The sequence below is a fragment of the Hyperolius riggenbachi genome, chromosome 1 (assembly GCF_040937935.1).
Source record: "Hyperolius riggenbachi isolate aHypRig1 chromosome 1, aHypRig1.pri, whole genome shotgun sequence".
Taxonomy (NCBI): Eukaryota; Metazoa; Chordata; class Amphibia; order Anura; family Hyperoliidae; genus Hyperolius; species Hyperolius riggenbachi.
In genome coordinates this window covers 124,558,198-124,572,950 of record NC_090646.1, presented here as the reverse complement: position 1 = coordinate 124,572,950, position 14,753 = coordinate 124,558,198, and the positions used below count along the sequence as shown (strand labels likewise).

At 45.9% G+C, this 14,753-nt stretch overlaps 1 protein-coding gene across 1 annotated transcript in view; it reads right to left on the bottom strand.

The window, feature by feature from the left end:
- Nucleotides 1–4,546: 4,546 nt before the first annotated feature.
- The window catches only part of TMEM33 (transmembrane protein 33), a 38,299-nt gene continuing 28,092 nt past the window's right edge, over nucleotides 4,547–14,753 (bottom strand). The window contains exons 6-8 of the mRNA XM_068268153.1: nucleotides 10,681–10,814; nucleotides 10,293–10,376; nucleotides 4,547–5,751 (exon numbers count right to left, since the gene is read on the bottom strand). Of these exons, the coding sequence (XP_068124254.1) occupies nucleotides 5,622–5,751; nucleotides 10,293–10,376; nucleotides 10,681–10,814 (348 nt within the window). The 3' untranslated portion in view covers nucleotides 4,547–5,621. The remainder of the gene's footprint in view (nucleotides 5,752–10,292; nucleotides 10,377–10,680; nucleotides 10,815–14,753) is intronic.

Here is a 14,753-nt window from a genome sequence, read left to right as displayed (position 1 = left end):
GTTATAATCTTCTCTTATATCAAGCATTTCTTTAAAGGCAGCTCTCAAGTACTAAGTATCCTCAAGAGGAAAAATTAAATTTTAAGGTTGGAGGATATGCTAACCCCTCTTTTGTCCTCTGCTCGAAGAATTAAGAGACATTGGTCCATATGCACTTGGGTTATTTCCAGGACTGTGGAGTCAAGGAGTTGGGGCAATTTTGGAGTCAGTGGTTTTATAAACTGAGGAGTCGAAGTTGGATGATTTTTGTACCAAATCCACAGCCCTGTTAAGTATTAGACTAAGGAGTCAGAGTTGAAGAGTCGTATTTGGAGGTTTCATAAACTGAAGAGTCGATTTTTGTACCAAATCGACAGCCCTGGTTATCTCCTAGGAGATAACTTTCATCTTCTCTTTAAACTAACTTTTCAGAATTTTACAATTGAAAAAGTACTATCAAATTTATTTTGAGTGTTTTCTTGTTTGCAGGTATCTTATGATAAGTTACAGAAATATCACCTGGGAGAAAAAGTGAAATGCATATGGGCCATTGTCCTTAACCCATGACTGCCCTATGGAAACCAAGAAACCAGGTTTATTGACCTAGAAGCCCCCCCCCCCAATTTTTTTTCAAATATAATACTCCCTGATATTTACAACACCATAGGGCATTATTGGGTGTAATTAGCTGACATCTTTCAGAAAAAAACAACCAGTACTGCTATTTTCCATATTGAAAAAGGCTGCAAAACGTGCACTTGCATAGAAAATCATTATATACTTTTTCCCCACGATTTTACAGTACATTTAGTCTCATACTTTTATTAGAAGTGTGACCCCTGCCTGAGAGTAGTAGTCACTTTATTACGGAAAGCATGCATATCATTCTGAAATATTAGGGGAAGTCTTTCGCTAGAAGTATGGATTTACAAGTCTGTTTTAGTATACAAAGGTACCAGCTTAACGTTCCATAAGAGGGTATTGCCTAGACCTGGGCTAAACTGCTGTAGACTAGCAGTAATCTGGTAATAAATAATAGATACATTTTAATAGCACTTCACACTAACAACCCCCAGAACCACAACGAAAGCTCTAATAGAGATCGTAAGAGGAATACACTACTCGTCTTAGAGCTTGCTGGTTTAGCCTCGCAATGTCCCCAACATCCTAGACTAGTTGTGCACCCTCTGTACCATCACCACTGCTATATATTTCTTTAGTGATGGGGAAAGGAAGCAAGTAGGGATGTTCCCATAATTGCAGGATGCGTTGTGGAGATGCCAGACTTCCTCCATACCTTGGTGTACCTTCCTTTGGGATCTCTTCCCTGTAACAGCAGGCATGATTAATCCTTCAGAAGCAGCACTGTCCTGCCTGGACGCAGGACACATAAGCACAGAAGGGCAGACTGATAAGATGTTTAGTGCAGAGAGGAAGTGTTGATGCACACTGCATTCAAGAGATAGCTGTCTCCATGTGCATGTGCTACAAAATTACTGGGGAAAATAAATTTTTGCCATTTCTAAAACTTTTTAGCAATTTCCATTTATATAACTCTTAAAGTGACTTCGAGCTCATCAAAAAAATGAAAGTTGTACTCACCTGAGGCTTTCTCCAGCCCAGTGCTGGTCGGGAGGTCCCACGCCGGCGTCCTGGCTCCTCTCCTTCTCCCCGCTCCGGAATGGCTGACAGGCCGCAGCCCGGGCGACACTCTCCCGAGTGTCGGGCTGCTCCTTCCGCATATGGACGCGGATTACGTCACACGCCGGCCGCCTCGCGTCATCACGGCGGCCGGCGTGAAAGTACTGCGCATGCGCGCTTTAATTGCGCATGCGCAGTACTTTCACGCCGGCCGCCGTGATGACGCGAGGCGGCCGACGTGTGACGTAATCCGCGTCATATCTGGAAGGAGCAGCCCGACACTCGGGAGAGTGTCGCCCGGGCTGCGGCCTGTCAGCCATTCCGGAGCGGGGAGAAGGAGAGGAGCCAGGACGCCGGCGTGGGACCTCCCGACCAGCACTGGGCTGGAGAAAGCCCCTGGTGAGTACAACTTTTATTTTTTAGATGAGCTCGGAGTCCCTTTAAAGAGACTCTGTATTAAATAAAACGTCCCCTGGGGGGGTACTTAACTAAGGAGGGGGAAACCTTGGGGTCCCAATGAGGCTTCCCCCTCCCCTGTAGGCAATCCAACGCTGGCTCCCACAAAGTCTGCCTCAATCCTCGCTCGACAAGGCTTGATATATTTACCTTGCCTTGCTCCAGCGGGTGGCGCCGTTGCGTTCTCAGCACGGAAATGGCCGATCTCTGTCGGGTCCGCTCTACTATGCAGGCACAGGAGACTTCGTCCCAACAGCGATCGGCTATTTCCGCCCATCTCCGAGCAGAGAGCCGATACTGTGCCTGTGCTGGAGCCGGGAAGGTAAGTATTTACATCCCCGCTGTTCGGAGGGGCACAGTGAGACTGCCGTGGGACACAGGAGGATGGGGGAAGCCTCGATAGGATCCAAAGGCTTCCCCCACCCAAAGCGAGTACCCCCCAGGGGAATTTTTTTTTTAGTTACAGGTTTTCTTTAAAGTGAACCTCCGGACTAAAAATCGACTCAGCAGCACTGAAAAGGATTGGTGTTTCTTTAACAGTTTCACAGCATCAGAACTTTGTTTCTCTTATACAAGCCTCATTTTTAGCTGCACAGAAGAAAACTGCCCGGGCTTTTTTCCCCTGATGCTGTGCAAAGCATGATGGGATTTCTGATGTTGTTGCTCTCGTTCTGCTGTTTTGGTGCAATTTTTTTTTTTTACATTTTGAATTTGACATTTGAAGCCTAGCGCGTGCAGCTGGGAGGGGTTATCAGGACACAGGACAGTTGGAACTGTGTCTCCTGCTCCTTGTCACCTCCTTTCAACCAAAAAGATGGCTGCCCCCATGACAAAGATGGCAGCCCCCATGAATCACAAACATTTGCCTGTTCTTTTAAAAAAGGGTGGGTAAGAGATTATATTACCTATCTATTCTAATTAACATAACTAATGTAACTTAATGACAGTATGTTTGTTTAGGCTGAAGTTCCTCTTTAAGGTGGCCACACACCATACAAATAAAAGATCCAATTTTTCGCCAATTCAATAATTTTGATCGGTTGTCCTGAAAAATTCAGAGCTTTTCTTTGTTCTGATTGAATTTCCCGATTTTTGGAGATTGGACATGTTGGAAGTTTCAGACCAACTTTATCAAGAATTGTATGGTGTGTGATGGATTGTCAATTACTTCATGTACAGTTCCAATCAATTTTTTCTGAGCTTTCAATTATTTTATTCATGATTGGGGAAAAAATTTAACATAGGTGTGTGGTACATTGGTCAGATTTTTGAATTGTTACAATCAGTCAGAAAAATTGATTGCTATTCTTGAACAGATATTTAAAAAAAAATTGTAAGGTGTATAGCCACCTTTAGAGTTTAAAAACCCCCAAATCTATTACCCTGAAAAGAAAGGAAAAGCTGTTGTGTTGAAGAACAGCTGAAGATGGGAAGAACGTGTTATTTCACCTTTTTTGTTATTTTTCCAAAACTTTCACGAGATTGCATTTAAAGTGTACCTGTAGGGGAAAAAAAAAGTCCTCCCATTGGAGTACTCACCTCGGGAGGGGGAAGCGTCTGGAAGACCAGTTATAGCATTGAGACCCACGAAAAACTGATTGTACACAAGCTTGCTCATGCACGATAACACGGACCCACTCAGGCTTCAGCCGAAAAAGCAAAGCCCGATCAGGTCTGTGCCACTGCACATGTCCAAGCCATCTGTGCCTGTGCAGTAGCGCTGATCAGGCTCGGCTTTTAGCCAGAGCAGGTCCGTGCTACTTCACAGGTGCAGTGTGGCCATGCTTTGGGGGTCTCATTGATGGATCGACCTGACTAAGGACAGGGAAAGCCTCTCCAGGATCCTAAGGCGTCCCCCTCCTGAGGTAAGTATCCACAAAAGGCTGTAGCAAACAGGTGTGCTTTAGGGCTTGTTCACACTGCAAGAGCTTTTCTAAGTGCTTTGTAATTTTAAAAGCTCTTGCTAATGTTATGCTGTGTTCACACTGCAGCTATGCGATTTTGTAAATTCACATAGCAAAGCATTAGCAAGAGCTTTTAAAATCTCTAGCGATTCATCTAACTAGAGAAATAGAAGTGCGGCAGCGCAGCCGTGTGCAGTCAGCAGGAGCTTACTGCGCAGGCGCAGTACAAACTTTTTCTGTACTGCGCAGTAAGCTCATGCGCACAGCCACACGAATAAGTAGACCAGACCGGCGGCAGGGAACAGGGGATCATAGGAGGATGTTGCGGGACATTCCAGCTGCAGGGGGCCAATAGAAGCCCCAGGTAAGTGGCACTTTTTTTGTTTTTTTTTTAAACCCTCAACAGAACCCCTTTAAATGAATCATTATTTTAGTAATTTTAGAGTATTTCTAGTACTATTAGTATATTTATAGTACTATATTATAGTACTAGTATTTACAGCAAAATTTTTTTACCACTTTCCAAACAGACCTTTAAAACAATTAAGTCAGAATATCACACATAATTAAATTGGTCATTGTTCGAATTTTATTGAGTTTCTGTTATACTTTATGCATTGAAAAACATACTGAAAAAAAAAAAATTACAATGGTTTGGAGATGTCTCAAAGCTAGATGCCCCCCTCCCCCCAACAAAATTAAAGGAAACCCGAGATCACACAAAACAAAAAAATATATACATACCTGGGGCTTCCTCCAGCCCCCTTCAGGCTTATTGGTCATTTACTGTCCTCTCAGGCCACCTGGGTCCTCCAATAGGCAAGCAAGGGTAATTCATCCCATTGAAAGGAAATGAGTATGCAAGGATCGGCCGTGGGTGCACCCTATTGCGTTCCCGACACCTGGAGTACGATGGGGAACACGCAGCCGGACTGCGCTTTTACCAACTGGCTGTATAACACGAGCACCTAGCAGAGGATCCAGGCGGCCTGGGAGGACAGCAAGGGACCGATAAACCTGAAGGGGGCTGGTATATATTCAATTTTTTTGAGATCTCAGGTAGACTTTAAAAAACAAAACAACAAAAAAAACAACAAACAAACCTCTAAAATCTTCTTCGTGCTGACTACTCTATATACACTTTAATGGCAGTCTTCATACAAAGAGAATACAAATGGAAACAAAACCATGATTTCACATCCGTTTAATTTATGCAATAATTACTCTAATCTGTTCCTGTAAAATTAGGACTAAACATTTAGATTTCTCTATTGTTCCTTCGCAAGCAGTCTATTCCTGATGAATTGGTCTTTGTGCATTTGTGCAGCTCATGGGCTGCGATTCTCTAAGGCGATCACTGAAAGATATTATCCCTGATAGAGCTCAAGCAGGTTAGGTACCATATTTCCATCTTTTTCTGAACACATGAAGTCTAGAGTTACTGACTGGTCACGGAAAGGAGGGCTAAGAAACTGTAACAAGATGTATAAAAAAAAGGCATAAGGAGCATTGTTTGTATGGATCGGTCTGGAAGACGGCAGGTTGCAGTAACTGTAAAACCTGGATTATCATACACACAGCAGAAATACCAGCTGCTAATGCTCATTTACATACATATTGTATAATTTAATTAAGAATAAGTTATGCAACAGTCGGCGCCAGCCTACTGATAAAAGCGATACTGCTGAGACACAGTCTTCGGATAAAGTCCGGGCATGCTGGCTTCATGACAAGGTGCTCTAAAATAATCCTCAGCTCTGTGAACAGCGTCCTGGAAAGAGAAAATTGAACACAATATAGACTTCATTAGCAGCCTATTTTCAAAACACCACATTTTGCTCTAGTAAAATACTATATTACTTTGACAAAAATCTTTAAAATAAATTTCTTCTTACAGTTACCTGGTTGTAAGATCCTCCCAGCAGACTGCCATACTTCCTCCCCTCACTGTGCAGGGGCCTGTATGTCCAGACACTGTCCCCTCCCCTTCCTGGCCCACACCACTTCCCCCCACATTGGCCCTTAATTCACTAAGCTTTATCAAACACTTTATCAAACCTTTGATAATTTTCCTCATGAGTAAAATCTAATTTTGAATTCACTAACATGTTATATATTTATCGAATGTTTTATCGATAAAACGTTCAATAAACCTATAACACCTTAGTGAATTCAAAATTAGATTTTACCCACAAGGTAAATTATCAAACGTTTGCTAAAGTGTTTGATAAAGCTTAGCAAATTGAGGCCTTTATGGTCTAAAGTAAAATCTCTCTAAGTAAGAACTAATTTCCTAGTTCCACCCTGGTATACTTTAAGGGCTCGTTTCCACTATCGCGAATCTGCATGCGTCCAACGCATGCAGATCCGCACCACTGTAGCGTTGTTGAGGTGCGTTTTTTTCAGCGTGAAAAAAACGCACAAAAGAGCCAACGATTTCGCCTGCGTCGGGAATCCGTGCGAATCGCCGCTAATGTATTTAATAGTAAAAACGCATGCGTTTGTTACATGCGTTTTTACCCGCGATTTCGCGTGCGATTTCGCACCTTTTTCAATTTTATTTAGCCCTGGCAGTGTCATGGTTAAGGGTGCCATGCGAAATCGCATGCGAAATCGCGGGTAAAAACGCATGTGGAAACGCATCCGCATGCGTTTTTACAAGCGTCGGAATGCGGCCGAAATCGCGTCGCAACAGTGGGAACGAGCCCTTAAAGGATTCCTGAGGTGACATGTAACATGACAGAAGTGTATGTACAGCGCTAAGCATACAAATAACTAGGCTGTGTTCCTTTTTCTTGTTCTGCCAGAAAGAGTTACATTTAGGTATGCAGGTGATAGTCTCGACTTGAGAGAAACTAAGTCAGACTATAGAGTAGGAACCCTCATTGATGAGGAATTACAGCCATAAAATGCCTTCCTGGCAGAAAACAGCTTCTGAGAGCAGAGGGTAGATAAAAAAGGTCAAGAGTTTATATATTTTAGCTTCTGGTACACTGGGTCAGCATATGAGACAGTATAACAGTAAACATTCTTTTTTTAGCCGATACACAAAAAAATAAAACTGCAGAATTCTCCCAAAAAGTCATTTTTAGGATTAGGATGATAGATCCAATTGTTTCTCTTCAGTTTACTTTTACCTCGGGTTTCCTTTAAATACTAAACAATTAAACTAAATATTTAATAATATTTTCTGTCAAATGTACAGTATCAAACTTGTCATAAAACTGAACTAATACTTTAGGCCTTGTTCATAGAATGTGGTTAAACATATTTTCTGCATCTTAAAGTGATTCTTAAAGAGGAACTCCAGTGAAAATAATGTAGTAAAAAAAGTGCTTCATTTTTTACCATAATTATGTATAAATGATTTAGTCAGTGTTTGCTCATTGTAAAATCTTTCCTCTCCCCGATTTACATTCTGACATTTATTACATGGTGACATTTTTACTGTGGGCAGGTTATGTAGCTGCTCCTAGCTGTTTTGGCTGTTCGAGACAGCTGTAAACAGCTATTTCCTGTCTGTGAACATTGTTACATTGTGTCAGTTTGCCCAGAGTACCGCGGTACTCAGAGCTTCTTGTGGGAGGGGTTTCAGCACAAAATCAGTCATACAGCGCCCCCTGATGGTCTGTTTGTGAAAAGCATTATATTTATCATGTAAAAGGGGGTATCAGCTACTGATTGGGATAAAGTTCAATTCTAGGTTGGAGTTTCTCTTTAAGTCAACTGTAAAAAATGAGATTTACTCACCTGGGGCTTCCCTCAGCCCCCAGCAGCCGATCGGTGCTCTCGCAGCCCCGCTCTGACGCTCCAGGAGCCGCCGGCGAACACTTCCGGTTTGGCCGTCACCGGCCGACAGGCATGGGAACGCGAGTGATTCTTCGCGTTCCCAGCCTGTATATCGCCCCCTATGCTGCTATTGCGGCCTCCTGGCCAAGATGACATTTTTACTGTTGGCAGGTGATGTAGCTGCTGCATGGTTTTTTGGCAGTTGGGAAACAGCTGTAAACAGCCATTTCCCACAATGCAGCAAGGTTCACAGACAGGAAACTGCCAGGAGTAAGTACTCAAGAGTTTCTTGTGGGAGGGGTTTCACCACAATATCAATCATACAGAGTCCCCTGATGGTCTGTTTGTGAAAAGGAATAGATTTCTCATGTAAAACGGGGTATCAGCTACTAATTGGGATAAAGTTAAATTCTTGGTCGGAGTTTTTCTTTAAAGGGAACCTAAACTGAGAAGGATATGGATTTTTCCTTTTAAAATAATACCAGTTGCCTGACTCTCCTGCTGATCCTGTGTCTCTAATACTTTTAGCCACAGACCCTGAACAAGCATGCAGATCAGGTGCTCTGACTGAAGTCAGACTGGATTAGTTGCATGCTTGTTTCAGGTGTGTAATTCAGCCACTACTGCAGCAGGACTGACAAGCAACTGGTATTGTTTAAAAGGAAACATACATACCCCTCTCAGTTAAGGTTCCCTTTAAAGTCCAAATACAGTGAGTTCCCGACTTAAGATTGATATGTGGCAATGTCGGGGACTCCTTATACTGTACCTGGTGCCCTCCTGCAATTTTCCCTAAGTAATGTAATTAGTATCCCTCACTTGATCCTGGGTGCCCAAAGCGCCCAGCGGCTTCTCCTCTCACGCACTCTTCCCCCAGTGCTGGCACTTCCTGCTCACTTCATTACACGCGCAACCTGCACTAGGGGAACGAGTGCGTGAGAGGAGAAGCCGCTGATCGCAGCAGGCTCCCAGGATCAGGTGAGGGATACACCTGGGTACAGCGCCTTACATTACACAGTGGGAGTGCAGGACAACACCAGGGGCACGGGAAAAAATAGAGGGACACAGAGGAGGACACAAAGGGGGACATGTAAAAAAGAGACAAGAGGGACAGAAGGAGGACACAAGGGGGAACAGGAGCAAGGCACAAGAGGGACCGGAGGGAGACACAAAGGGAGGCAGGAGGAGGACACAAAGGGGAGGCAGGAGGAGGGCACAAAGGGGAGGCAGGAGGAGGGCACAAATGGAAGGCAGGAGGAGGGCACAAAGGGGAAGCAGGAGGAGGGCACAAAGGGGAGGCAGGAGGAGGGCACAAAGGGGAGGCAGGAGGAGGGCACAAAGGGGAGGCAGGAGGAGGGCACAAAGGGGAGGCAGGAGGAGGGCACAAAAGGAAGGCAGGAGGAGGGCACAAAAGGCAGGCAGGAGAAGGGCACAAAAGGCAGGCAGGAGAAGGGCACAAAAGGCAGGCAGGAGAAGGGCACAAAAGGCAGGCAGGAGAAGGGCACAAAAGGCAGGCAGGAGGAGGGCACAAAAGGCAGGCAGGAGGAGGGCACAAAAGGCAGGCAGGAGGAGGGCACAAAGGGAGGCAGGAGGAGGGCACAAAGGGAGGCAGGAGGAGGGCACAAAGGGAGGCAGGAGGAGGGCACAAAGGGAGGCAGGAGGGGGGCACAAAGGAGGGCACAAAGGAGGACACAAAGGGGGGGGGGGGGCAGGAGGAGGACACAAAGGGAGGCAGGAGGAGGACACAAAGGGAGGCAGTAGGAGGACACAAAGGGAGGCAGGAGGATGACACAAAGGGAGGCAGGAGGAGGACACAAAGGGAGGCAGGAGGAGGACACAAAGGGAGGCAGGAGGAGGACACAAAGGGGAGGCAGGAGGAGGCCACAAAGGGAGACGGGAGGAGGGCACAAAGGGGAGGCAGGAGGAGGGCACAAAGGGGAGGCAGGAGGAGGGCACAAAGGGGAGGCAGGAGGAGGGCACAAAGAGAGACAGGAGGAGGGCACAAAAGGGAGACAGGAGGCGGGCACAAAAGGGAGGCAGGAGGAGGGCACAAAAGTTAGGCAGGAGGAGGGCACAAGGGGGGGGGGGGCAGGAGGAGGACACAAAGGGGGGGCAGGAGGAGAACACAAAGGAGGGGGCAGGAGGAGGACACAAAAGGGGGGGCAGGAGGAGGACACAAAAGGGGGGGCAGGAGGAGGACACAAAATGGGGGGCAGGAGAAGGACACAAAATGGGGGCAGGAGGAGGACACAAAGGGGGGGCAGGAGGAGGACACAAAGGGGGGGGGGGGCAGGAGGAGGACACAAAGGGAGGCAGGAGGAGGACCCAAAGGGGGGCAGGAGGAGGACCCAAAGGGGGGCAGGAGGAGGACCCAAAGGGGGGCAGGAGGAGGACCCAAAGGGGGGCAGGAGGAGGACCCGAAGGAAGGGAGGCAGGAGGACACGACAGGTAGGACAGGAGGAGGACACATGGACTAGTGTACAAATAATACAAAGTCCAAAGAGAATGGAATAAATCACTTACCGGCAGTATGGATTTCTTCTAGAAGAATAGCGAAGGGTCAGGAATCTGTAGTAAATGAATGGCTGGAGTAAACTCCCTTGACCACTAAAAAAATAAAATAAATAGTGAAATAAAGAATCTCTACATAGATAATACTGTGTCCTTCTAATTGCAGATACATATCCTTTAAACTGAACTAGTAACTAAGTAATCAACTAAATGAGAGGTGCAAATCATCAAATCATACAATAAAGTTACAATATTTTTTGTAATTGTTACTAATAAGTGAGGGTAGGTATTGCACAGTACTTAAATAATGAAATTAAAAATCCCAATACAAAAACAGAACTCAATGCACATGTTTTAGTTTACAATTAGCACTTAGTATTAAGACAGTTGGGAAAGTTACCTAAGCAGCATGAAAACCGTTGCAGGCATTAAGAAGATCTCATTACAAGCGATGAACTTCAGTATGTTTTGCTGATTCGCATTGAGTTTGTCCAGAAGAGACCTGATAAATGGTATGCTGTTCGGTCCTTTGGCCTGAATCAAGAGGAGAAAAACAAAAAAGGTTGATAAATAGTTAGAAGCGTCAGTCCACCCTAGACGAAACAGTTTGCTGAACGCTGGTAAGTTTTATCACATAATGTGGACCTCAGCTTAGAGGGATACTTAACCACCCTGGCGTTCTATTGAGATCGCCAGGGCGGCTGCGGGAGGGTTTTTTGTAAATTAAAAAAAAACTATTTCATGCAGCCAACTAAAAGTTGGCTGCATGAAAGCCCACTAGAGGGCGCTCCTGAAGCGTAATTCCGATCGCCTCCGGCGATCAGAATTAACAAGGAAGGCTGCAATGAGCAGCCTTCCTTGTTTGGCTTTCCTCGTCGCTATGGCGACGAGCGGAGTGACATCATGGACGTCAGCCGACGTCCTGACGTCAGCCGCCTCCGATCCAGCCCTTAGCGCTGGCCGGAACTATTTGTTCCGGCTGCGCAGGGCTCGGGCGGCTGGGGGGACCCTCTTTCGCCGCTGCACGTGGCGGATCGCCGCATTGAGGCGGCGATCAGGTAGCACACGCGGCTGGCAAAGTGCCGGCTGCGTGTGCTGCTTTTAATTTTTTTAAAAATCGGCCCAGCAGGGCCTGAGCGGCACCCTCTGGCGGTAATGGACGAGCTGAGCTCGTCCATACCGCTAAGGTGGTTAAGTCAAGGGGGAAAATAAGTTTAACTCACCTGGGGCTTTCCTCAGCCCCCTGCAGCCGATCGGTGCCCTCGCATCCCCACTCTGATGCTCCTGGACCCGCCGGCGGCGACTTCCGGTTTCGCCGTCACCAGCCGACAGGCATGGGAACGCGAGTGGCTCTCTGTCGGCCGGTGACGGCGAAACCGGAAGTTGCCGCCGGCGGGTCCAGGAGCATCAGAACGGGGCTGCGAGGGCACCGATCGGCTGCAGGGGGCTGAGGAAAGCCCCAGGTGAGTTAAACTCATTTTTCCTCCTTGACTTAAGTATCCCTTTAAGCCTCATACACAAACCAGATAGAATGCAGCCAAGGCTGCCATCTCAGCCAAATGTCTAGTATGTACAGTTGTGTTCAAAATTATTCAACCCCCACTGAAATTGAGTGTTTTGGCCAGTTTGACATAGATTTTGATCATTTCAGTCATCTTGTTTACAATTAAATCAAAGAGGCACTTGTAAGTCAGACAAATATAACATAACATTTATAATGAAATAACCACAAATGTCTTTTCTGTGCTCACATCATTATCAGTTTTATGCAACCCCCAAGTGACATTCATTCTTAGTACTTAATGCAACATCCTTTTCCAGTTATAACAGCTTTTAAACGTGAAGCATAGCTTGACACAAGTGTCTTGCAGCGATCTACGGGTATCTTAGCCCATTCTTCATGGGCAAAAGCATCCAGTTCAGTCACATTCTTAGGCTTGCGCGCTGCAACTGCTTTCTTTAACCTCCTCAGCGGTAAGCCCGAGCTGAGCTCGGTCTAAGCCGCCGCGGAGGATTCCTCAGCCCCTGGTGGGCCGATTTGCCCGCTTTTTGCTTTGTTACAAGCAGCTAGCACTTTGCCAGCTGCGTGTACAAGCCGATCCGCTCCACCCGCCGCGTTAAAGGCCCCCCCCCCCCCCCCCCCCGAGACCCCTTGCGCAGCCTGGCCAATCACTGCCAGGCTGCGCTAAGGGGTGGACCGGGACTCCCCCAGACGCCATGTCGTGGATGACGCCATCCCGATCGTCGTTCTGAATGGGATTTCCTGTTTGCTCTGATCGCCGGAGACAATCTGCAACCATGCTCTAGTGGACTTGGAGGTATGCTTGGGATCATTGTCCTGTTGAAAGGTCCAACGTCTCCCAAGCCTCAGGTTTGTGACGGACTGCATCACATTTTCATCCAATCTCTCCTGGTACTGAAGAGAATTCATGGTACCTTGCACATGCTGAAGCTTCCCTGTACCTGCAGAAGAAAAACAGCCCCAAAGCATGATTGCAGTCACCAGACTTAAATCTGATTGAGAACCTCTGGTGGGACTTGAAGAAAGCAGTTGCAGCACGCAAGCCTAAGAATGTGACTGAACTGGAGGCTTTTGCCCATGAAGAATGGGCTAAGATACCCGTAGATCGCTGCAAGACACTTGTGTCAAGCTATGCTTCAGGTTTAAAAGCTGTTATAACTGGAAAAGGATATTGTACTAAGTACTACGAATGAATGTCACTTGGGGCTTGAATAAAATTGATGATGTGAGCACATAAAAGACATCTGTGGTTATTTCATAATAAAGGTTATGTTATATTTGTCTGACTTACAAGTGCCTCTTTCATTTAATTGTAAACATGATGTCTGAAATGATCAAAATCAATTTCAGTGGGGTTGAATAATTTTGAACACAACTGTATATGGGTGTTCCCAAAGATCGCTTAAAGCGCACCTGATCTGAGAAGGATATGGAGGCTGGCATATTTATCTATTTTTAAACAATGCACATTGACTGTCTGTCCTGTTGATCCTCTGGGCCCTTTCAGACTGGGGTGGTGAGATTCTGTAAATTTACCACACCCCACCGCAGTCTAATGAATGTCTATGGGGTAGTTCATACTACCCACATTGCGGTACACTGAACCAGAAGTGCCCTAACGTGCGGACATACCTACGTTACCACGCAGCTCCTGCGTCAAACTGGAAGTAATGTAAATCTATGGTAATGCACATGTATTTAAACACCCGCCAGTTTTTAGCTTTGCGCATGCACGGAAGCATACTTTAGCAATACGCCTCTGCGCACGTCATCAATTTCTCAGCAGGAAGTGAGCCTCACTTCCTGCTTGGCCAGATGCCAGACATGGACACTACTGCACACTAAACAAGCACATTGTTCCCCTCCTTACGATGCTCAATTGTGTTTCACATCATCGTCGCTTCTGAGAAACAGTACAAACCTCTCAGGCACACCCCAGCAAACTGTACAGCACTTATTTCCCAGTGTTGACAGCAGAATCAAGCTTGATTCTGATGCATGATACAAATAGTGAGTGTATACAAACCTGCATATCTTAACCATTTATTGTTCTAAGGACAGTGTAAGTCTGAGGCCTCATCTAAAGGTAGCCGCTAATGGTCCAATTTCTAGCGAAAAATCGTTTGAGCGATCAGAAATTCTGGTCGGAAGAAAAATCGTTCACTACACCATCAACGAACCAATCTTTGCTTCCTATCTATCACAACCAATCAAGAAAATCCAAATTTTGGTTTCACAAAAATCCAGCCGATTTTTTTTTTTTATAATCGTTCATAATCGATTGTGCCCATCAACTGAGATTATTTTCAACCAATCCAATCAGAATTTCTGATCGCTCAAACCATTTTTCACTAGAAATTGGACCGTTAGTGGCCACCTTCAGCCACTAATGCAGAGTATACACGGTAAGATTTTCTGTGCAATAGATGGATCCGATTGATAAAATCCCTCATGTCCGATATTACTCCCGATCGATTCTGCGCTCGATTTCTCATAGAAGTAAAAGGGAAAAGATAAGAAAAACGTGCGACAATAAGATAATTGAGCGGGAAAAAACGACCGAGTTGGAAGATCGCATGGAAAATCTTACCATGTATACCCAGCATAAGACATCTGGGAGACAAAGATCTATGCTTTCAGAAAGTAATGAGCACAGGGCATGAGCTGCTCATTACCCCTGTGAATTGGAAAAAGACTAATAAAAGGAAGCCCTCTGGGATGTCCAATTCCCCCTCACCTACTCCAGAGATCAGCAGATGAAAAGCAAAGCTAGCTAAGAATTTTAGCCTTCTGTGCCACAGATGATCATGGTGCTCCACGCTAGCCTGCTCTGCTAGACCAGGACTCACTATACGCTGCAGAGGAGGCTGGCTGGGGTATGGTGCTCCACGCTAACCTGCTCTGCTTGAATAGGACTCACTATACGCTGCAGATGAGGCTGGCTGGGGTAT